General features: G+C 48.7%; 1 protein-coding gene across 1 annotated transcript; it reads right to left on the reverse strand.

The window, feature by feature from the left end:
- Positions 1 to 8,525: 8,525 nt before the first annotated feature.
- Positions 8,526 to 14,051, reverse strand: AQP2 (aquaporin 2). Its single transcript, XM_007937827.2, has 4 exons — positions 13,692 to 14,051; positions 10,817 to 10,981; positions 10,349 to 10,429; positions 8,526 to 8,735 (listed from the first exon to the last, which is right to left on the reverse strand). Exons 1-4 carry the CDS (start codon positions 14,049 to 14,051, stop codon positions 8,526 to 8,528), a joined length of 816 nt encoding a protein of 271 aa, XP_007936018.1.
- Between the last annotated feature and the right edge of the window lie 8,277 nt (positions 14,052 to 22,328).

Consider the following 22,328-nt stretch of genomic DNA (forward strand, 5'->3'; position numbering starts at 1 on the left):
GGCCCCACGGCCCGGGACCCGCGCATGGTGCGCTCCGGCAGCTCCCGCGCTCGCTCCCGGGCTTGGCTGGGAGGCTTTGCTTGGTCTGCGCTCCCGGTGCGAACTCCAGCCGTCTACCTCCTCTGGGCCTTTATCTCAGTCCTTGGTCTTCCCCTTTTCTCCTCTTCGGGCAGTCGGTCCAGCTCCTCCTTTTCCTCCTGGGACCCGGGCATCCTGACCCAGCCTCACTTCAGGCTGCGCTGAAGTGATGTGCTCCTCTGAGGACAAAGCCACTTAGCTCCCTGCCCGCGATGGCGGGGGCGGGCAACCAGGCTGGGCAGTGCAGGGCGGTCCGGCCACCGTGGGCCTCTCCCCGGGCCGGGCGGGTCTCCGGGATTCAACAAGAGACGTTGGGAAAAGTAGGCGCTGTGCCAGCCTGCTCGGCGCTTGGCAATCCTCGACGCCCAGTAGCCAGGCGGTCCCCGGTGGAGGCGGCGGCCGGCAGAGAGAGGGTCTCTCGGCGCGGTCTCCCGACGTCTGTGCTAACCCTCCTCATTTTTGGAGATCCCGGCGAATCCCCGCGGGGCGGGTGGTGGTGCTGGTATTCCCCTTGTAGACAGCAGAGGAAGGGCACAACCGGGCTTGGCTTGGCTTTGGGTCAGGGAAGAGGTCCTGGGACTCGACCCTGGAGCTGGCGTGAGCTGGCAGACCTCCCTTACCAAGTCCTGCCTCCATGCCGGAAGCCCCCACCATCCCGCTGGCTGCAGTATTCCTCCTCTTTCAAACCCTCACTCAGCTTGGTTTCCCTCCCTCTCTCAATTGCTGCCTTTTCTTCTCTTTTTCTCCTTCAGTCTCTTTCTTCCTGTCTCTGTCTCTCTCAGACTCCCTCTCTTTCTCTCTTTCTTACTCTCTGTGTCTCATTCTTTTAGGTTCTAGATCCCTCTCTTCCTTGCTCTCTCTCACAGTCTCAATTTCTGTTTGTTCCCCTTCTTTCCTTTTCAGTCTTAGCCTTAGTCTTCATGTCTTCCCTGTCCCCCTCTCTGTCTAAATCTCTCTATGCATCTCCCCTCTCTCCCTTTCACCTTTCCTTGGGCTCTTCTCCTTTCTGTACCTTTCTTTGTTCCTGCCTGTCTCTGCCTCATTTCCCATGTCTGTCTATCTTACATGTACCGTTTTCAGTCTCCCCCACCTGGACAGGTGAAGTCCACTCAGACTTGGTGACAACCGGGGCCCAACTTCTCTGTCCCTCCTACCCCTCCCTCTTCCTATTCCCGGTTTTGGCACGTGGGGAATGAGACTGGAGGGCTCTTCAGGACTTGGAGGAGAGGCCACGACCCACCCCCTGGAGACCCTGCAGAGGAGCTGCACTAAAGACCACTCCCTCCCCCACACTGTTTGAGAAGGAATTAGCACAGTGCCTGGCACCTGGCAAAGCTCAGTCAAGTTTCCTTGTGTTGTGATTATAATTTTAAAATCTCACTGAGAGTTCTGTGTAGTGCTAAGCTGGAGGGACGGCTCCTGGCTGGAGGAGAGAACACGTGCCTCCTCTGTCAGGCAGGGGCTGAGGGGAGGGGCCCAGAGGAAAGCCAAGGACCTGGAAGAGCAAGGTCTGGGCTCTGTGACAACTAAGAGGCCAAAGAAAACAGGGGCCAAAGAAACCCCTGCTATTGTTTCCGATTTGCTCTGGCATTTCCTGCTGGAGCAGCTGTGCCTCCCCATCTCTCTGTGTAAGGCAGGAGGTCCATCTGTCCTTTCTTGTATGGTTTGGGGCCTTGCTCCCAGCAGAGCATAGCAGCTGTATTCAGGATTTATTTTCTTCTGGGCCTGGGGCTCAGGGTTTGGGGTGGGCCTACCCCAGACAGGGACGATGACCCTGATGACAACAGGGCCCTTGGGGGTCAAGACCTTCCCTGTTGAACTTGCCCCCACTCTGCACCCTTCCACCTTCTTCCTCATCCTCTCTCTGGAGACACTGTCTCTGTGAATCCAGAGATGTCAAACTCTATCATCTTGGAGTGGGAATGACCGAGTGCCGCGCACAGGAGGCTGGGCCATCAGGGGAAACCTCACCTGAGGATTTGAGCTCAGTCCTTTGCAGCTCACAAAGGTCTTTGGCCCCCAATGTGTGATCTGATTCCAAGTTACCTGTGAGGAAACCCATGCTCAAGAGATGGGAACCATGAGCTGCCAATTGCAGGCTTGGTCATGAGGAGTAGGCCTAAGGTAGCTGAAGAACGAGAGCCAATCTGTTCAGGGAGTCAGAGGGAGTAGCTACTTAGTTTTCCAGGTCTGTGCCTGAGGCCCCTTACGTCTCTCTAAACATCAGAGTCACTCTGTGCCTGGCTTGTCACAAATACTACTGGATCTCCCATTTCTGGAATTGTTTTTGCTCCGAGCACTCTGCCCTGCCCAGAGTCCCAAGAGTCTCCCTGGAACTTTCCTGGGCTTGGGGAGGATCTCCCTATTTGTAGCAGGTGAGAAGGTGATTAGAGTCTTTCCGGACAGTCCTTTCTCTTTCTCTCCTGATACTAAAAAAATCCATTGCCATCAAGTCAATTCTGACTTTTAACAACTCTAGCAAAACTAAACCAAACTCACTGCCATTGAGTTGATTTTGACTCACAGCGACCCCCCATTGGGTTTCCAGGGCTGTAAATCTTTACATAAGCAGACTCCCTTATTGTTCTTCGGTGGAGTGGCTGGGGGGTTTGAACCACTGACCTGGTGAGCAGTCAAATGCCTTACCCACTACACCACCAGAGCACCCTATAGGACAGAGTAAACCACCTCATAGGATTTCTAAGGCTGTAAATCTTTACAGAAGCAGACTGCCACATCTTTCTTTGGTGGAGCAGTTGGTGGTTTTGAACCATAGACCTTTTTGGTTAGCAGCCGAGCACTTGACCACTATGTCACCAGGGCTTCTGTCCTGATATAGGGACCCTTGAATTCCCTGGGAGAAATTGAGGGGTCATGGCTGCTGGACTGTGAGTAGAAATGATAAGGTCACTGGGATCAGGTGATGCCTCTGGGGTTCCACATATCCCCCATGTTAGGAAAAAGCCATTCATCCCACAAAGATTCACTGAACAAACACTATGTGCCATATACTGTTCTAGGCATTGAGGGTAAAGCTGTGAGCTAAACAGACAAAAATCTCCACCCTTGTGGAACTTATATTCTAGTGAAAGGAGATAGACAGTAATCAATGGACATATGCAAATTATATCGTATGATAGAATCTGATATGTGCTATGGAAACAGTTGTTAAGGGAGACTGGGCATGCTATGGTAGGAATAGGGGATGTCTAGGAGCTCTGGTAGCATAGTGGCTAAAGCACTTGACTGCTAACCAGAAGGCTGGCGGTTCAAACCCACCAGCCACTCCTCGGAAGGAAGGTTGGGCAATCCTACTTCCATAGTGATACTGCCTCGGAAACCCAAGGAGGGGTCGCTATGAGTCGGGGCCGACTCGACGGCACATAACAACAACAACAACAGGGTAATTTTAGGAGCTCTGGTAGCATAGTGCCTAAGGCACTTGTCTGCTAACCAGAAGGCTGGCGGTTCAAACCCACCAGCCACTCCTCGGAAGGAAGGTTAGGCAATCCTACTTCCGTAGTGATACTGCCTCGGAAACCCAAGGAGGGGTCGCTATGAGTTGGGGCTGACTCGATGTTAAATAACAACAACAACAACAACAACAGGTAATTTTAAAAGAGGTGTCAAGAGCCTATTGAGAAAGGGACATTTGAGCAGACTTGAAGGAAGAGCAGGAAGGAGCCATGCAGGCCTCAGGGGAAGAACATTCCAGGCAGAGGGAACAACCAGTGTTGCTGGAGCAGACTGAACAAGGGGGAACGTTTGGGAGATGAGGACAGGGAGGCAGCAGAGGTGAGCACATCATATAGGACCTAGTGCCACTGTAAAGACTGTGGGCTTAAAGAGAAAGAGGAAGACATTGGGCAGAGGATGGATGTGTTCTGATAAAGTTGTTAACATGATCACTCTACTGCTGTACTAAGGCTGTAGAGGCTGGTATAGTGCCCACTGCAGTAACCCAGGGAGAGATGCTGGCCTGGACCTGATGGAGGCAGGGAAAGTGGTGAGAGTGAGGGGATTCTGGATCCATTCTGAAGATAGAACTGATCGGGCATCCCTATGGATCTCACATGGGATGTGCGAGAATGAAGAGCCAAGGATGACTTCAAGTTTTTGGCCTGAGCAACTGGGAAAATAGAGTTGCCCTTACCTGAGGTGGGGAGGAGCAGATTTTGGGACAGATCAGGAAGTCAGTTTTAGACAAGTTGAGTGTTAGGTGTTGTCTAAGACCCTGGAGGTCATGGACCTGACTTCCCACATTGCTGCAGTCAATGTGGGGGCTGAAGGAGAGGAGGACTCAAAGGGAAAGCTCTCTGCTTTCTGGAGGCCACACACAGCCTGCCCGTGTCTCAGTGCCCTCTCCACTGTGCCACCTGCATCCCTAAGCCTGAGATGCCCATTTCGGCCAGGTTGGACCTTCCCTCAAAGGAAGTGGAATTTGTCCCCATAGGCCTCCTGGTTCAGCTTCTTATTCAGTATTGAAAGCCCCTGTGCATCATTCCTAATAGCAGCTTGGCACTGGGGAACTCACTGTATGCCAGTCTGTCTTCTGGCACATTGAACTGTATTGACCATTTCCAAGTGGAAGAAAAAGCACTGGCAAATTCGCTAATCAAATGAGCATTTTATTGAGTGTTTACTATATGCAGAGTAGTGTGCTAGACAAGACACATGAGGGAAGGCAGATCAAAGAATGCCATGGCAGAACTGGAAGGACCCCTGACTCCAAAGGTTTTATAATCTATCTGGGAGGCATTGTATACATACAGTCTCACATCTTAAAGATACAAAACAACATCAAAGCAACATTTGCAGGTACAAAGTCATTCAGCACACAGCAGGAATGAATGCTGCTGGAACCCAGGGGTCAGCTACTTGCTCCCCTCACTTCAGAGTCTTGTCTGTCCCAGCTTAGGAACCTGGAAATCTGCTCATTGGCCTCCATGCTATTTTGCTGCCATCTGATTTGGGGTGTGTCTGAGCTCCATGGGGGTTCTGGTGGCATAGTGCCTAAAGCGTTTGACTGCTAACCAGAAGGCTGGGGGTTCAAATCCAGTAGCTATTCCTTGGAAGGAAGATTGGGCAATCTACTTCTGAGGAGATACTGCCTCAGAAATCCAAGAAGGGGTCGCTAGGAGTCAAATTGACTCAACAGTAGTGAGGTTTTTTTTTTTTTTTACTCTGACCTCCATCTGCTCCAGATTTGGAGCTCTTCAAGGGGAGAAACCAGCCCTGTGCTCTTTGTCATTTCCTCTTGACCCTGCTACTGTCCTCCCCAAGGCTCTGTTCCTACCACAAGACAGTGGGCTGGGCAGGGCAGACTGAGTTGGATGCTCCGGTTTGCCAGGGGCTCCTAGGAGAAGCCTAGGACTTGCTTCAGTGCAGACCTGGTCTCTCTTGACTTCTGAGTGGAAAAATCATGGGATTTTGAACAAGAAGGCCTGAGTTCAAATCTTGGCTCCAGTATCTGCTAGCTGTGTGATCTTAGGCCAGCCTCTTAGCCTCAGTTTCTTAATCTATAAAATGGGAAGAATAATATTTGCTCTGCTTATCTCACAGGGTCAGGTTATAATCACAGAAGGGATAAGTGCTTTGGAAATGGTAAAACCGTACCTGGCTGGCAATCATTGTCCTTCCCAAACCTGCCTAAAACTTTAGGATTAAATGAGCAAATGCATGTAAAGCACCCACCACAGTGGCTGGTGCCCAAGAGATGCTCAACAGCTGTCAGTTCTCCTCCACTACCATCACTTTGAATCCTGCTTTGCCCTCTGAAAGATCCCTGGGTGGCACAAACGGTTTGTTCTGGGCTACTAATGGAAAGGTTGGTGGTTCAAACCCACCCAGTGGTGTTGCACAAGAAAGGCCTGGCGGTCTGCTTCCATAGAGGTTACAGCCAAGAAAATCCTATGAAACAGTTCTAGTCTGTAGTACACGGGGTCACTATAAGTAGGAATCAACTTGATGGCAGAGGATTTGGTTCCAAGTTTTTTGACTTCTGACCTCAGTGAAATCCAGGAAGTGGAGCAGAAATAGAAATTCTTGACACTTTCTAGAGGAGTTTGCTGGGAAGAAGTAGGATAGGGATGAGGTGCCTGAAACACATCTTGGCTGGGCTCACAGCCTTTGCTGACTTTGAACTTCTAGAGCAAGAACACTCAGCTACCAGGAATATAGCTCCAGAAATCACTGTGGCCTCTGACTTGACCCCTCCTGCAGGAGTGAGGGTGAGGTGGCTGTCACCAGCAGTCCAGGGCTTAGGAGAGTCATCTCTATCTATAGCACCCATGGTCTAGGGCAACCCTTTTCTGACCTCAAAGGGAGCTTTGGTCAAGGAAGGCAGGAAAGGGCATAGATGAGGAGGGACAGGGGACAGTGGGGGTAAGTTCACGAGTACAGAGATGCTCCATCTCTGAAGGGAGTCCAGGGGAGGCAGGGCCTGGAGACTCAGTGCCTGGTGCACCACAGATGCTCAGGTAGCTTTGCTGCATTGCCCGTAGGAAAGACACAGGTAGAAGCCTTCAAAGCATGGAGGTGACAGAAAGCATGGAGAAGGGAATTCCAGATGTGATCTTAGGTTAGTTATGCAGCAGACTGGAGAGGCAGGGAGAGAATGGAAGATGTGGGGGGGGGAAGGGGGTGGGACAAGAGCCAGCATGAGCTCAGGGTCAGGAGAGGTCAAGAGGCTGGACCAGGATGGCATGGCTCCAAACCTGGTCTCTTCTACCTAGGCCTTGAGCTCCCAGGACTTTCCTTGGCATTGATCACTGACCCAGGTAAAGGAGGCTGAAGGTCAGCCTCTCTGTGGCTTCCCCCAGGAAGCAGAAAAAATGAAAATGATCTTAGTAATGCGTGATAATGTGATAATGGTATTAGGTATTACAGCCCACACAGACACCTTTACATGCCTCATCTCACTTAATCTCATTTGAGAACCAATGCACTGGCCTGGAAGTTTAGAAGCTGGGGTTCTAGACTCAGACCTGCCTCTGTGTGGACAAGTCATTTTCCTTCTCTTGTGTGTGGGTTGGTCCTGAGAGTGCCAGGCTCTTCACAGAACTGTCCAGTAGTAGGAGGTGGGATGGTGGGTACTGCCGCTGAGGGTAGGAAAGGAGGGAGGGAAGGGTTACAGAGATTCCTGGCTAGGAGGAGCTGTTGCCTGGGGGAAGGGGACAGTCTTGTGATGGGTGATAGAGGGTGTTGCCTGGTGCCCGTGGCTGCATGCCTGAGTGCCTTGCCCAGCCGGCTATAGGTGTGTGCTGGGTGAGAGAGCTCACTTGCGAAATGAGTGTCTCCTTTCAAGAAGTGTCTAGTTACAAATCTCCCCCTCTTCCAAGACAAAGGCCAGGGGCCCACGAAGGTCTTTTGTTTTCTCTGCCTTAGTAGGAGGCTAATCTCTGGGTCTGCCCCTCATGAAGTCGGTGTCTCCAGTATACATAGCACGCACACACACTCACACACACAAATGCAGGCCTGCACACATGCCAGCTTCCTTCTTTGATGAGGGCCTCCCTCAAGGCAGAAAGGAGGTCATGAGCCACCCATCCCTCCATTCTCCAGAGGCCACTTCTGGGGGAGCCATTCTCTGGTTGGCATCTCTTTGCTTCCAGCAATGTATCCTGGCAAGTTTTTTGGGGGGCAGAGCTGCAGCTTGTGGGGTGGGAAATCAGTGCCCTCCAGACCTCCCCTTCTCCTGGGGAACATTTTCTTAAAGCTCCTGGGGCTGACTGGCAGCAAGGACTCGTCCGACTGCAGGAGAAGTGGATTTATTGCAGGTAGGGGAGTGGAAGGGTTGAAGAACCAATGGGGGACTGAGAGGCCACCAGCTTTGCGCACTTACACCACCGAGGCTACACCTACTCACACTTAGGGGCATGCACAACCTGCACGTGGGGACAGAGAGGCACTCGGGAGGATGCACACACTTGCACACTAGTAAAGCCATATGCATCATTCCCAGACACAAGGCGAAGTTCTGTTCACTCTCTGCTCGCCCCGCCCAGTCCCCGGGTTCAGGCTCTTCAGATCACCCCCCTCCTCCCGCCTTCCCTCACCACCTGGGTTCCCGAGTCTCCAGCTCCCTTGGAGGAGTCAGAGGATCAACTCCTCACCGCCTACAGCCTCAGGGGAGCTATTAAGCTCCCAGCTGCTCACTGACAGAGAAGCCCCTGGTCTCTCCCTTTCGACCCCGCGCTCCGGCCCCACTCTGCACACTGCGGCCGGCAGCGCAGTGCGCGTCCTGCAAGTAGCTACTCTGCATTGTGGACGAACTTCCGACCTGGGGGAGAAGCGGCACAGGGTGGGTGGGCCCCTCCGCCTCCGGTCCAGCGGGAATGGCGGGTGCCCCCGAGCCCGCGGCGCGACCTCTGGCCCCACAGGCAGCCACTCGGAGCTCCTCCGTGCCTCCGTCTGGAGGCCCTCGAGGCCCCGGCCGGCGGCCGCGCTCAGGCCTTGCTGCCACGCGGCAGGCTCTGCGGCGAGTGCAGCTCCACCGACTGCCGCCGCCGCACCTCGCGCTCTTCCCAGTCAGTGTCCGGCTCCAGCCCCTTCAGCACGGCCAGGCGCTCCGACACGCTCTTGGAGTAGGGGAACAGGATGTAGTTGTAGAGGAGGGAGCCCAAGATGGCACCGACCAGGGGTCCGATCCAGAAGACCTAGGGACAGGAGGGGGAGGCTCGGCACTGCGCACCGGGCGGCTCCTGGGTTGTGGGGCCGGGGCGGGGCGGGGTGGGGGGGTGGGTACAGTGTGAGGACTGAATCCCTCCTCGTCTGCGCTAAGCTCGCAAAACCCAGTGTGGGCCCGGGACATTTTCCCCTCCCCACTTAAGGGTACCTTTGTGTTGGAAAGGAGTCTCACAGGCGATTAGTATACTATAATAAGATACTTTCTCAAGTAGTTAGTGATGGGGTCTCTGGGTGGTGTAAACGGTTAACGTTGCTACCGGTTGCTGTGGAGTCCATTCCGATTCTTAGTGACCCTATAGGACAGAGTAGAACGGCCAGTAGAGGTTTCCAAGGCTATCAATCTTTACTGAAGCAGACTGCCAAGCCTTTCTCCCGCAGAGTGGCTGGTGAGTTCTAACTGCCCACTTTTCCCCAGGCAGCTGAGCTCTTAACTACAGCATCACCAGGGTTCATTTCTTGACGAGATCTTCGAGAAAGACCTGGTGATCTACTGAAAATCTGCCATTGAAAATTATGGAACAAAGTTCTATTCTGACACACGTGGGGTCACCATAATCAACACTGACTTGAGTGAGGGCAACTGGTTTGGTAGTTAGTGATGATGACGCTAACTGTTGAGGAAGATGGGTTAGTGTGGTGGTTAAGCATGCAAACTCTGCTTGGACTGCTGGGATGTGAATCCTGATATCACCACTTACTTGTGAACATACCCTCCCTGGGTATTTATGTTGAAACTTTCAAGATAATATTACCTACCTCCTGAAGTTGTTATGGGAGCTGTGGTAGTGTAGTGCCTAAGGCATATGACTGCTAATCACAAGGTTGTCAGTTCAAACCCACCAGCCACTCCTCAGAAGGAAGGTTGGGCAATCTACTTCAGTAGTGATATCACCTCCAAAACCCAAGGATGTGTCGCTATGAGTCGGATGCGACTCCATGGCAGTGCTTTTGGTTTGGTTTTGGAAGTTCTTATAAAGACTAAAGGAGTTAATATTTGCAAAACACTTAGAAAAAGACCTAGCACATACTAAGTACTAGATAAGTACTAAATAATTATATATACACACACACACACACACACACATACTCTGGTAGCATAATGCCTAAGGCACTTGACTGGTAACCAGAAGGTTGGTGGTTCAAACCCACTAGACACTCCTAGGAAGGAAGGTTGGTCAATCTACTTCCGTAGTGATACAGCCTTGGAACCCCAAGGAGGGGTCGCTATGAGTCGGATCTGACTCAATGGCAGTGAGTTTGGTTTATGGTTTTATTATAAATAATAAATTTATTGCGTTCTAAGTGCCCGGCACTGTATGATCTGTTTTACATATGTAATCTCACTTTATGTTCCTAGGATGCCAATGAGGTAAGAACTGTTACCTGAATTTACAGATGTGGAAACCGAGTCTTTGATGTCAGACCAAAGTGGAATCCAAGGCTCTGCTTGGCCTCACAAGGTGTGTGAAAGGTTTGGGGCACAGCCACTGAGTCCCCTACCCCACACTGGACCACGCTATTCCAGCCCTTGTTCTCCCTCTGAGATGGGTTTCTGGGGAGGGGAAGGAATTTCAGCCATTACCCAGTGGTCATCAAACTTGCCGGTGATGACTGCCGGAGCCAGGGAACGGGCAGGATTCATGGAGCAGCCAGTGTAGTGAATCTGCAATGAGAGGTGGGGGTCAGGGAGAGAAGGCAGATGAGGACAGGGCAGGGAGTCCTCACCACTCCCCACTGCCCCCTTTTCCAATGCTTCAGCTCAACCAGCCTAAGTTTATGAGATGAGACAAACTAAAGGGAATTGATGCAGTGGACAATTAAGGTTATATTATCTTTACAGGCTCTGTATTCATTTGAGGCTGGAGGGATAGCTGTCCTCTGGGGTGTCTGGATGTCAGCTCTTGTAGGGGGTGGCCATGTGTCTGTCTCTCTCGGGGGCTCTGTTATACTTGTCCCTCTGGGGGTCTTTGTGTCTGTCATTTTGGGTTTCCATGTCTCTGTCTCTAGAGTGGTTTGCGTGTCTGTTTCTTCAACTATGGCCAGGACCTACCCCGAGGAGGTGGCCCAGGGCCACAGAGAAGCCGATGGAGAGGGCAGGGCTGCCCAGGTTATCTCCACGGCGGTCATCGGTGGAGGCAAAGATGCAGAGCACCAGCTGCAGGGTCAGGAAGAGCTCCACAGTCACAGCCTGGCCAGCCGTTGTGTTGTTGCTGAGCTGGGGGGAGAGAGGGTATGAAGGGGAGACATTGAGCAAGCCCCTCACTGGCTCCGTATTCCTGCCTGCCTGTAGTTGAGCCTCCAGGGAAGCCCCCTGACTGGGAGCCAGAACACCTAGGCTCATCAGCCACCTTAGCCCAAGCTACTGAAGACTTCTTCTGGGCCCTGGCCCTAGGGATGGACCTCGAGACCACCCATAGTCCTCCAGAGGTAGGAAAACTGCCTCCATAGCCCTTAGGCTTAGGGGCTGGGCTTGTGTGCCTAAAGTGTGAGAAGAAAAGGAAGCTGCCATCCAGATTTTCTATTTCCTGAAAGGAGGAAGTTTCAGCTGTAGCAGGAAGCTTTTGGCCAGGTAACAGGAAGGACTTCCTCTCTGTCTAGGTCATAAAATACTGTTGTCATAAGAGGATTGTAGTCTTTCTGTGGTCAGAGAACAGAGCTGGCTGGCCGTTTGAGGCCTTGGGTCTAGGGGATGGTCATAGGATACCCTCTCTCTCCACGAATCTAGCATACAACTTTCCCCTAAACTTTGCCTGTTCCCCACTGCGTTTTCAGTATTGTACTATGGGTTTGCTCCCTGCTTCTTCTGTGGGTTTGGGCTTGGGGCAGGGGAGACTTGTACTGCGATGCCTCCACACCCATGTGGGGTACCCATGGTTCCTCTGCCTTGGGTAAGGAAAGAACTTGAGGACCAAGCAAAGAGGTGATTTCGTAACTGGGCCGTGCCCAACACTGGGTTTTGTCATCCTGTGCCCTACACCCTGGCCTCTGGGGCTGCGCACCACATTGGGTGGAGTTGTGATGACTCTCAGCTTCCATGTTCCTTCTCCAGGCCCTGCCACTGCCCTAGTCCAGCCAAGCAGGGTTCTTCTCCATTCCTCAAGATGGTAAATGCTAAGCAAGAGCTTTGGGGAACTTTCCCAGACCCTTCCCTTCTGGGGCTTCCCATCAGCTGTATGGCCTCTTACTATCCTCAGTTCTCTGCTAGTAGAGAAGGAGTATCCCTAGTCTTGCATCCCAAGGCTTTCTTGGCCATGCTCTCAGTAAATTACTCTTTCAGTCTAATTGAACCTCTCCTTGCCACAAACTGAACTAATTTTGTTCCCAGTGGAAATGGGCACACCCCTCAGCCTGTCCACTACCTTGGCCACTCTAGCCTTTTCCCAGCTCTGAAACCTCAGCCTCCAATGTTTTCTATTTTGAAGAAGACAGAAGTTCTCCAACTGGGACATCTCTGTCCCTTGCACGAGTATCACTTGTGTAGAGGAGGCAATGGCCACAGAGACCATGCAGGACTGTGCTGAATGCACTTCAGAGACAGGACAGCTTCTTATTCAGTGGCCCAAAGACAAAGCAGGTCAGGAAACGGGGTTGACAGGGACCCTAAGGAGGTAGCTGTTGCCCTAGCTTGGAATGGCGGCAGAGTGAGAGTTGTGGTGAGAGGAGCACAGACCTTCCCTCCTCATCCATGCCACTCAGAGTCCCAGGCCTTGCACAGGCCCAGGGGAGGTGAGGAGTGTGTAAAGAGGGGGAGTATAGCATCACCCTCACCTCCCAAAGTGGCCCAATTAGCCATTGTATCATGTAATCAGCACTTAGCTCATTGACTCCAGGGACCTTCTCCAGGGTCTAGACAGACCTTGCTCCTGTACCTTTCCTCTGAGTTCTACTCCTTTCTTTGATACTGACAAGCTGTGGAACTTTTAGCCATCATGCTCTGTCTTTGAACCTCAGTTTCCTTGTTTGCAGAATGAGACTTAGAAGATGGCTTAGAGATGGAACATTGGCCAGCTGGGAAGATCATGGGTTTTGCAGTCAAGCCTGGGCTTGAGAACTGTCTTTGACACATCTCCTTCTTCTTCTTCTTCTTCTTTTTTTAATTGTGATTTGGGTGAAAATCTACAGAGCAAATACACTTTGACACATCCCCTTCTGAGTCTGTTTTTACATCCTTAATAATGAGGATATCCATCCCTGTTTGCAGGACTGTTGTTGTACATGGCTTGTGAGAAATACCTGCCAGGGGGTCCAAAAACCAAAAACCAAACTCACTGACCTTGAGTTGATTCTGACTCATTGTGACCCCCACTGGGTTTCTGAGGCAGTAAATCTTTACGGAAGTAGATTGGCCCATCTTCCTTCTGCATAATGGCTGGTGGGTTTGAACTGCCAACCTTCTGGTTAGTGGTCAAATGCCTTAGGCACTGAGCTACCAGAGATCCTTCCATGGAGTCTGTTGTTGTTATTTGCCATCGAGTCGGACCCAACTCATAGCGACCCCTCCTTGGGTTTCGGAGTCTAGCATGCAATAAATGATGAGGAACCATTTGGTCCCTTTTTCCCCAGAAGATTCTTGTGACTAGTACTTCGAGGTCCTTTCTAGATCAAAAACATGTCTGCTTTGGGACTCTGTCCCTTGATGAGTTCTAGCCCAGTCCTCACTGTAACATAGGCATCATTGGTGCCTTGAGGCTATTCTTCCTCTACGAGGCTGGGAGCAGAAGCTACCAACAGACTCGTTTGTGTCCTGCCTCTGTTCTGGCGTTATTGCTCCTCTAGTGGTTGTGTTCCTGGCTTCATACTTTCTCTCTCCCTCTCCCTCTTTCCCCACCCAGATCGTCACCCAGAGCTGGTCTTGCCATCCCATCTTTTGCAAAGACCACCTAGGATCTGCCCCAGGAGTAAAGAGCGAAGTTCTGGCTACTCACCGCATTGATAGCCAGGTCCCCGCGGATGTCTGGTGGTGTGAGCTCATGGAGTAGGGCGGCCCCTGCCACAGCCCCCAGCAGCTGGGCAGCCACATAGAAGATGGCTCGGAGGAAGGAAACATGGCAACCCACAAGGCAGGCCACAGTCACAGCGGGGTTGATGTGGGCCCCACTGATGTGGCCCAGAGTCTGCACCAGGGTGCCAATAGCCAGGCCGAAAGCCATGGCGATCTGCAGCCCAGAGGGCAGGGCCTGTGGCCAGTTGAGGGCCGAGCCAAGGCCAAAGAAGACGAAGAGGAGTGTGGCCAGGAACTCGGAGAACACAGCCTTGGAGAAGGCTATGGACCGGAGCTCCCACATGCTCTGGGCTGGCCTAGTGGTCTGGGGGCAGCAGGTTTGCGGATTTCTTGCGCCGTTTCCCAGGGTCTCTGGGGAGGCCCAGTCTCGGGCATTTATAGGGTCCGTCCAGCCTGAATTTGGGCACGTGGGGCAGAGGTGGAGTTTAGGCCAAACCTGCCCCCTTCCCTTCAATGGCTGCCCTTCCCCCACTCCCCACCGGCCCACCCGCATGCCTATCATGCCATCTAGGCCTTCACAGCTGACTAATGTTCCCCATTACTGAACTCCAGATAAGGACTGACGTCCCCTGGTTTTCCGTGTTTGTTCCCTCAGTTATCCCAGGGCTGCTGCCCCACGGCGTCTCCCTACCCTGACTCTCACCCCATCTGGTTCTATGAATGGGAGCCCCTGTAGGGGATGTGTCCAGCCTCCTCTCTCTGTCTCAAACTGTTGGCCAAAGCAGTATCAATACTTTACCCAAAATTGACCATAAGAGATATCAAAGCTACCCTTTCTGATAACTGGGAAGTTCTTCCTACTGTCTGACCTCCAATATTTCCTTCTTGGTGGGGATGGAAAACAACTGATTAGCTTGTGACAAACATTCCAAGGCATAAAGATTTTATGTCTTTTTCTGTGCTTGCTTTCTTGCAGTCAATCATCCATAAGTGATTAAGCTTTTTTACCTCCTCCCTGGAACCATAGCCAAATAACTCCCATAGCCTGGAGGGAGGGGGATGGTTTCAGTGGCCATTGGGACCATGGGCCTGGGTGATGGAGTCAACCTGGGGTCAACTGAGGAAGCTGAGGTCTTCCATTCCAGCTTCACCCTGTTCCATTTCTGTGACTTAACTTTTCTTGCCTTGATCTGTAAAATGGGGATAATAACAAAATTCATCTTGTGGGATTGGGGTTTGGATTGAAAGAAATGTATGCAAAGTGCTCAGAGCAGCACCTGGCCCACAGTAAGCCCCCAATATATGTCATTATTAGTAATACTATGTCTGAGGAGGGCAATAGGTCTCCCCAAACTCATATGTCAGGGTTCCAGAAGCACCCCCAGAGTTCAGAAGCACCCAGGCCACAGTCAGAAGCACCCAGGCCACAGAATCAGGGAATTTCTGTGGGCAGTGAGCCGTGCAGGCTCCAGAAGGCTGCAATACCAGATAAGTGACTTCTTGGCCTCAGTACCCACTCAGCCCAGCCTCTGGGCAATGCCACCTTCCGCCATCGATGCTGTTGTGGGTACTGGAGCTCAGGAGATGTTTGGGCCTGGCAGTTCCCAAGTCTGCCCCCCAGCTCTTCCCTAATCCCACCAGCTTTGCTACTGGAGAAGCGCTTCTTCTTTCTGTCTCCCTGGGGCCCAAAGGCAGGGTGGGGCACAGAGTGGGGTCAAGAGGCCTGGGTTCTGAGCCCTGCTCTATCTCTCCTGTCTAGCAGGTCCTTGGGCAAGTCACAGTCCTGGGAACAGAGATCTGAGAGAGACTGGAGACTACAGAATTGGAATGGAATCCCTCTTGCTGTATCAACAGGGGAAACTGAGGCACAGGGAAGGCAAGTGACTTATCTAAGGTGGTTCAGCAAGTTAGTGTCTGAGCTGGGACTAAAACCTATTCTGCAGAGTTTTCCCCCAACACACACACACCCTACACTCCTGGGTCAAACTCCAAGCCTCAGTTTTCTTTCCTGGGCATTGGGAATAATACTGCCTATCTCACAAAATTATTGTGAAGATGGAGTCAGGTGATGAACGGGTAAGTATTTTGCAGCTGAGAATGCAGTTAGGAGGAGGAGAAAGAAGAAAAGAAGGAAGGGGAAGGAAGTGACCCAAATAGAACAGAACCTCCGAGAGAGCAGGAATATTTGTGGGTTTTGTTTTCTGATGTATTCCCAGTGCCTACCCCATCAGCAGGTGCTCATTCTCCTGAATGAAGGTAAGATAATTACCCCAACTCTCTATAAGAGACTGGAGTAAATTAAATGAAGTAGGGTGTGGGGTGGGCAATAGATTCATAGACCCTACTCTTGCCTGCCTACCCACTCACCCACCTGTCTACTCTCTGATTCTAACATCAAGTAGACTTCTGATGGCTCCAGGCAAAATGCTTCCCTGGACCTGCCTGTCCCTCTCTTTCCCAGGAGAGAGTTCTTGCTTGGCACCATGGTACTCTGCCCTCAACCAGCCTTCTCCAACCTCAGGTCTCATATCTTGCCTCCATGAAGGGACCCACCCCCAGACTCAGCACATAGAAAGAGACAGGAACTCAGAGGGCTTGACTGTGCCTCTGCTCCACCCAGAGAATGTGCCCTCCTCACTCCTTCTGTGACTTCATGTATCACATATCCCGACCCTCAGACATACTTCCTACACCAAAGCTAGTTAACTAAGTTCAGGCCTGAGCCTTGGGAGTTCCCAGAAACCTTCCCCACAGCTTTCATATGAGCTGAAGTTGAGACAACCACTGAGCTGCTGTGTGCTCCTGGATGAGTCACTCACCCTTTCTGGTCTCTCCTCTTTGGTCAAGGTGTTCATGACATAGAAAGCAGCTTGTCAACCCTTGATTCTGTGCAAAACCTCTCCTGACCTAGTCAGGTAAAAATCTCTTATTTTCCAATACACTCAGAAGAGGCATCACAGCTCCTCTTTGTTGGCCCTTACGTACCAACCCAAATTTGTGTGTGTGTGTGGTCATTCAGTCACACAATCATAGTATTCAGAACCTGGTGGGGTCTTAGAGATCATCTAGTCTATGGACATTGTTTTACAGATAGAAAGTGAGTTCCCGAGAGACTGTGACTGGCTGGTCATGCAGCTTACAATAGCTGTCAGGACTGTGGCCCAAATTCTGGCCCAAATCTGGAAGAGGGGAGGACCGTCAACTATAACTCCGCTCCCGCTTGTGCCTGTCATTTGACTTTTCTCCATAAGAGAGAGAGCGAGAGAAAGTGGCTCCATCAAGGCTGTTGGCCGTGGTTTCAGGTGGCCAACAGAACTCCTCTGAGTGGGGGCTGCACTCTGTCTACCGTGATCACCATGCCACGTTCTACTGAATCCATGGCACCATCAACTCTAGCAACTAGAGCCTGACAAAATATTTTATTACTTAGCGTTTTATTGGGAGCTCTGGTGCTGTAGTGCCTAAGGCATTTGACTGCTAACCAGAAGGCTGGAGGTTCAAACACAACAGCCACTCCTTGGAAGGGAGATTAAGCCATCTACTTCCATAGAGATACTGCCTTGGAAACCCAAGGAGGGGTCGCTGTGAGTTGAATCAACTCAACGGCAGTGGGTTGTTTTTTTTTTTTTTTATTTTAGCAATTTATTATTGAAATAATTCTTTTGGATTTAGTTAGTTTAGATATCAACTTTTAAACTCACTTTTTTTTTTTTTTTTTTAAATAGTGATTTGGGTGAAAGTTTACAAAGCAAATTGGTTTTCCATTCAACAATCCATACAGTTTTGTGACATTTACTGAAATTCCTATACTGTAACAACATTCTTTCCACTGCCTCCTTTCTTTTCATCCTATCCTGCCTTCCTAGCTCTGTCCCAGGGCAAATGCTGTCCTCTTGATTGCATATGCTTGATTGTTCTAATGAGTGCATGCCCTCCTGATATTACTGTTCACCTTATAGGCCTGTCTGTCATTTGGCTGCCAGTTGAGCCATGGGGATGAATTCAGTTCCTAGCTTGAAGGGTGTCTAAGGGTCATAGTCTCAGGGGTTTCACTAGCCTTCATTAGATCAGTAACCCTGGTCTTTTTATGATTTTGAATTTTGTTTCACATTTCTCCCCACTCTATCTGAAACATCTTACTGTGATCCCTTTCAGAGCTGTCAGCACTGGTAGCTGGGTACCATCTAGTTCTTCTGGTCTTAGGATTATGGAAGCTGGACTAATTGTTGCGTGCATCTTTGATTTTCTTCACTTTTCTTTGCTCTGGATGGGGAGAGACTAATAGTGACACCTTAGATGGCTACTCACAAGCCTTTAAGACCCCAGTCTCTACTCACCAAAGTAGAATGTAGAACATTGTCTTTGCAGACTATGTTATGTCAATTGACCTTAGTGTCCCCTGAGACTATGGTCCTGAGCCTCCATACCCAGCAACTCATTCTCCTAAGGTGTTTGGTTATGACTAAGACATTTTCATAGCTTTGTCCCCTGTATGCTCTTCTACATGCATGGATATAATTGCAGCACATAACAATATATAGGTAGAGATAGCCTCTATCAAACCTATATATATGCAAGGGTGTAGTCTCGTTTGCCTTCCCATCCCTGTTCAGACTGGTTGTCTATCTATGTATCCACTCATAAACTATTATTATTATTGCAGAATTGTATATGTAATAGTATGCACCTTAGTTGCCTTTAACTGTTGTGTTCTTCCATTGTGCTGACTCACCCTTATTGTATACTGCCTTTCCCTTCATCCAAGTTAATACATGTCTACCCTCTGGTTGGTGATTTTTCCTCCCTTCCCCTCCCACCTCTGGTAACTTTCGAAAAACAATTCTTCCTGTGTGTAAACTTTTTTTTTTTTTTTTTTTTAAAACTTTCATAGTAGTGGTCTCTCATAATAATTGTCCTTTTGTGATTGACCAGTTTCACTCAGCATAATGTCCTCCAGGTTCATCCATGTTAGGAGGTGTTTTGTAGAGTCATCATTATTCTCTAACATTGTGTAGTATTCCATTGTGTGTATGTACCATAGTTTGTTTATCCATTTATCCGTTGATGGCCACTTAAGTGGTTTCTATCTTTTTGCTATTGTGAATAGTGCTGCAATGAACATGGGTATGCATGTACTTTTTCATATCACAGCTCTTTTTCTCTAGGATACATACCTAGTAGTGGGATTGCTGGATCATTTAGTATTTCTATTTCCAACTTCTTAAGGAAGTATCATACTGTTTTCCACAATGGTCATACCATTTTACATTCCCACCAGCAGTGTATGAGTATTCCAGTCTCTCCACATCCTCACTAGCATTTGTTATTTTCTGTTTTTTTTTTTTTTTTCAACTTTGCTATTAATCCTGGAGTGAGACAATATCTCATTTTAGGAGGCCCTAATCATCTAGTGTGCTTTCTGCTGTTTGTGCCTTTTTAGTTATATTCAATAGTGTATTTATGCCATGCATTAAGGCCCCTAAGCTTACCCCTATTTTTTCTTTGATGATCTTTATGGTTGGGGTTTTACCTCCAGGTTTTTTTTATCCATCTTGAGTTATTTTTTATGTATGATATGAAATATGGATCTTGTTTCATTTTCCTGCAAATGGATGGCTAGTTTTGCCAGACCATTTTTTTTTTTTTTTAAATTGTGATTTGGGTGAAAGTTTACAGAGCAAATTCACTTTCCATACAGCAGTTCACATACACTTTGTCTCGTGATATTGACCACAATTTACCACAATGCAACAGCTCCCCTCCCACTACCTCCCGATAGTTACCTCTTCCCTGTGTCCATCTCTCCATGCACTCCTGCCCCCTGAGCTGTCTCCCTGTGCATAAACAGCCCTTCTTTCTCCCATGATTGTTCTCTCCAAGGAGTGTATCTACCTCAGGTAAATGTTCAACTCATATGCCTGTCTTTTGTTTGGCTGGAAGCCACAGGTGTGGGTTCAATTCCAGACCTGAAGGGCAGCTAAGGGCCATAGTCTTAGTGGTTCCATCAGGCTCTATCACACCAGCAAACATGGTCCCCAACCCCCTTTTTTTTTCCCAAATGATTTTTTTTTGTTCCACATTGTTCTCCCACTCTATCCAGGATCTCCTACATAGATTCCCCTCTGAGTAGTTGACAGTGGTAGCGGGGCACCACCTAGTTCTTCAGGTCTCATAGTCATATAGGCTAAGGATCACGTGGTATACCAGTTACTTGGACTAATTGTTTCCATGAATCTTTGGTTTTCTTCATTCTTCTTTGCAATCCCTTTGATGAGGAGAGACCCATCGTTGCATCTAGATGGCTGCTTGCAAGCTTTTAAGATCCCAGTCACTACTTGCCAAAGTAGGAGGTGGAACAATGTTTTGTGTAGTATGTTATGCCAATTGAGCTTGATGTCCCCTGTGACTATGGTCCTGAGCCCACAGGTCCAAGTACTCACTGACTCTGGGTAGCTGGCTACGGCCCAGAAGTGACTACAATCTTGTCCCTTGTCAGCTCTACTATACACCTGGAAATTCTTACAGAACATAGAAATGCACTTGTAGAAACATTGTCGGCCACACTATACATGGTCTTGGGCACACTCCCTCCTGTATTTGTTGTTGTTGTTATGTGCCATCAAGTTGGACCCGACTCATAGCAACCCCTCCTTGGGTTTCTGAGGCAGTATCACTACGGAAGGAGCTCTGGTGGCATAGTGCCTAAGGCACTTGACTGCTAACCAGAAGGCTGGCGGTTCAAACCCACCAGCCACTCCTCAGAAGGAAGGTTGGGCAATCCTACTTCTGTAGTGACACTGCCTCAGAAACCCAAGGAGGAGTCGCTATGAGTCAGGGCTGACTCGAGGGCACATAACAACAACAACAACAACATCACTATGGAAGTAGATTCCCCATCTTCCTTCGGAGGAGTGGCTGGTGGGTTTGAACTGCCAGCCTTCTGGTTAGCAGTCAAGTATCTTAGGCACTATGCTACCAGAGCTCCCAGAGCACTCTATAGGACACAGTAAACCACCTCATAGGGTTTCTAAGGCTGTACATCTTTCTTTATGGAATGTGGATTGGGATTGCATTATATCTATAGATTGCTTTCAGTAGTATTGTCATTTTTACAATGTTAAGTCTTCCTATCCATGAGCATGGGAAATTCTTCCATTTATGTAGGTCTCTTTTGGTTTCTTATAGTAGAGTTTTATAGTTTTATTTGTATCGGTCTTTTGTGTCTCTGGTTAGATTTATTCCTAAGTACTTCATCCTGATTTCTTTTTCAGAGGATTTTTTTTTATGTGTAGAGAAATTCTACTGATTTTCTAAGTTGATCTTGTACCCTGCCACTTTGCTGAAGCTTCCTATTAGTTCCACTCGTTTTCTTGTTGAGTCTCTAGGATTTTCTATGTATAGGATCACATCATCTGCAAATAGAGATAGTTTTACGTCTTCTTTTTCTTTTTTGCCAATTTCGATGCCTTTTATTTCCCTTTCTTGCCTTATTGCTCTAGCTAGGACTTCCAATACAATATTGAATAGCAGTGGTGAAAAAGGGCATCATTATCTGGTTCCCATTCACAAGGGGAATGACTTCAGTCTTTTTCCATTGAGAATAATATTAGCTGTTAGTTTTGTGTATATGTCTTTAATTATGTTGATGAATTCCCCTTCCATTTCTATTTTGATGAGTGTTTTTTTTAAATAAAATGGGTGTTAGAGTTTGTCATATGCTTTTTCTGCGTTGATTAATACAATCTTGTGGTTCTTTTCCTTTGTTTAATTTATGTTGTGGATTATGTTGATTGCTTTTCTAGTTTTGAACCATCTTTGCATACCTGATAGAATCCCACTTGGTCATGATGTACTATTTTTTTGATGCTATTGGAGTCTATTGGCTAGGATTTTGTTGAGAATTTTTGTGTCAATGTTCATGAGGAATATTGGTCTGTAATTTTCTTTTTTAGTGGTATCTTTGCCTGGTTGTGGTATAAGGGCTTGATTGTTTCATAGAATGAGTTTGTTAGTATTCAATCTTTTTCTATGTTCTGGAATAGTTTGAGTAGAGTTAGTACCAGCTCTTCTCTGAACGTTTGGTAGAATTCTCCAAGGAAGCTGTCTGGACCAGGATTTTTTTTTTTTTTTTTTAAATCACTTATTCTATTTCTTACTTTGTGATAGGTCTGTTCAAATTTTCTACCCCAGATCATGTTAATATGGGTAGATAGTGTGTTTCTAGAAATCTGTGCTTCTAGATTTTCAGTTTTATTGGAGTTCTTCATAGTATTCTGTTATTATCCTTTTTATCTCAGTAGGTTCTGTTGTGACATTTTGTATTTATTTTCTTGTTTGTGTTATTTGCATCTTCTTCTTTTCCTTTGTTAAATTTATCTGTGGTGGTTTGTCAATTTTATTAATTCTTTCAAAGAACCAACTTCTAGTCTTGTTGATTCTTTCTATTGTTTTTCTGTTTCATTTATTTCTACTTGAATCTTTATTATGTCCTTCTGGAGATTGTAGCTGCCCCCCCCCCCCAATATTTGGAGATGTGGGGTTAGGGTGTTGATTTTGATTCTTCTTTTTTGATATGTGCAGCTATGGCTATAAATTGTCCTCTAAGCACTGCTTTTGCTGT

Source organism: Orycteropus afer, unplaced genomic scaffold (assembly GCF_000298275.1).
Source record: "Orycteropus afer afer isolate SDZICR_OR568_19922 unplaced genomic scaffold, OryAfe1.0 scaffold00045, whole genome shotgun sequence".
Taxonomy (NCBI): domain Eukaryota; kingdom Metazoa; phylum Chordata; class Mammalia; order Tubulidentata; family Orycteropodidae; genus Orycteropus; species Orycteropus afer.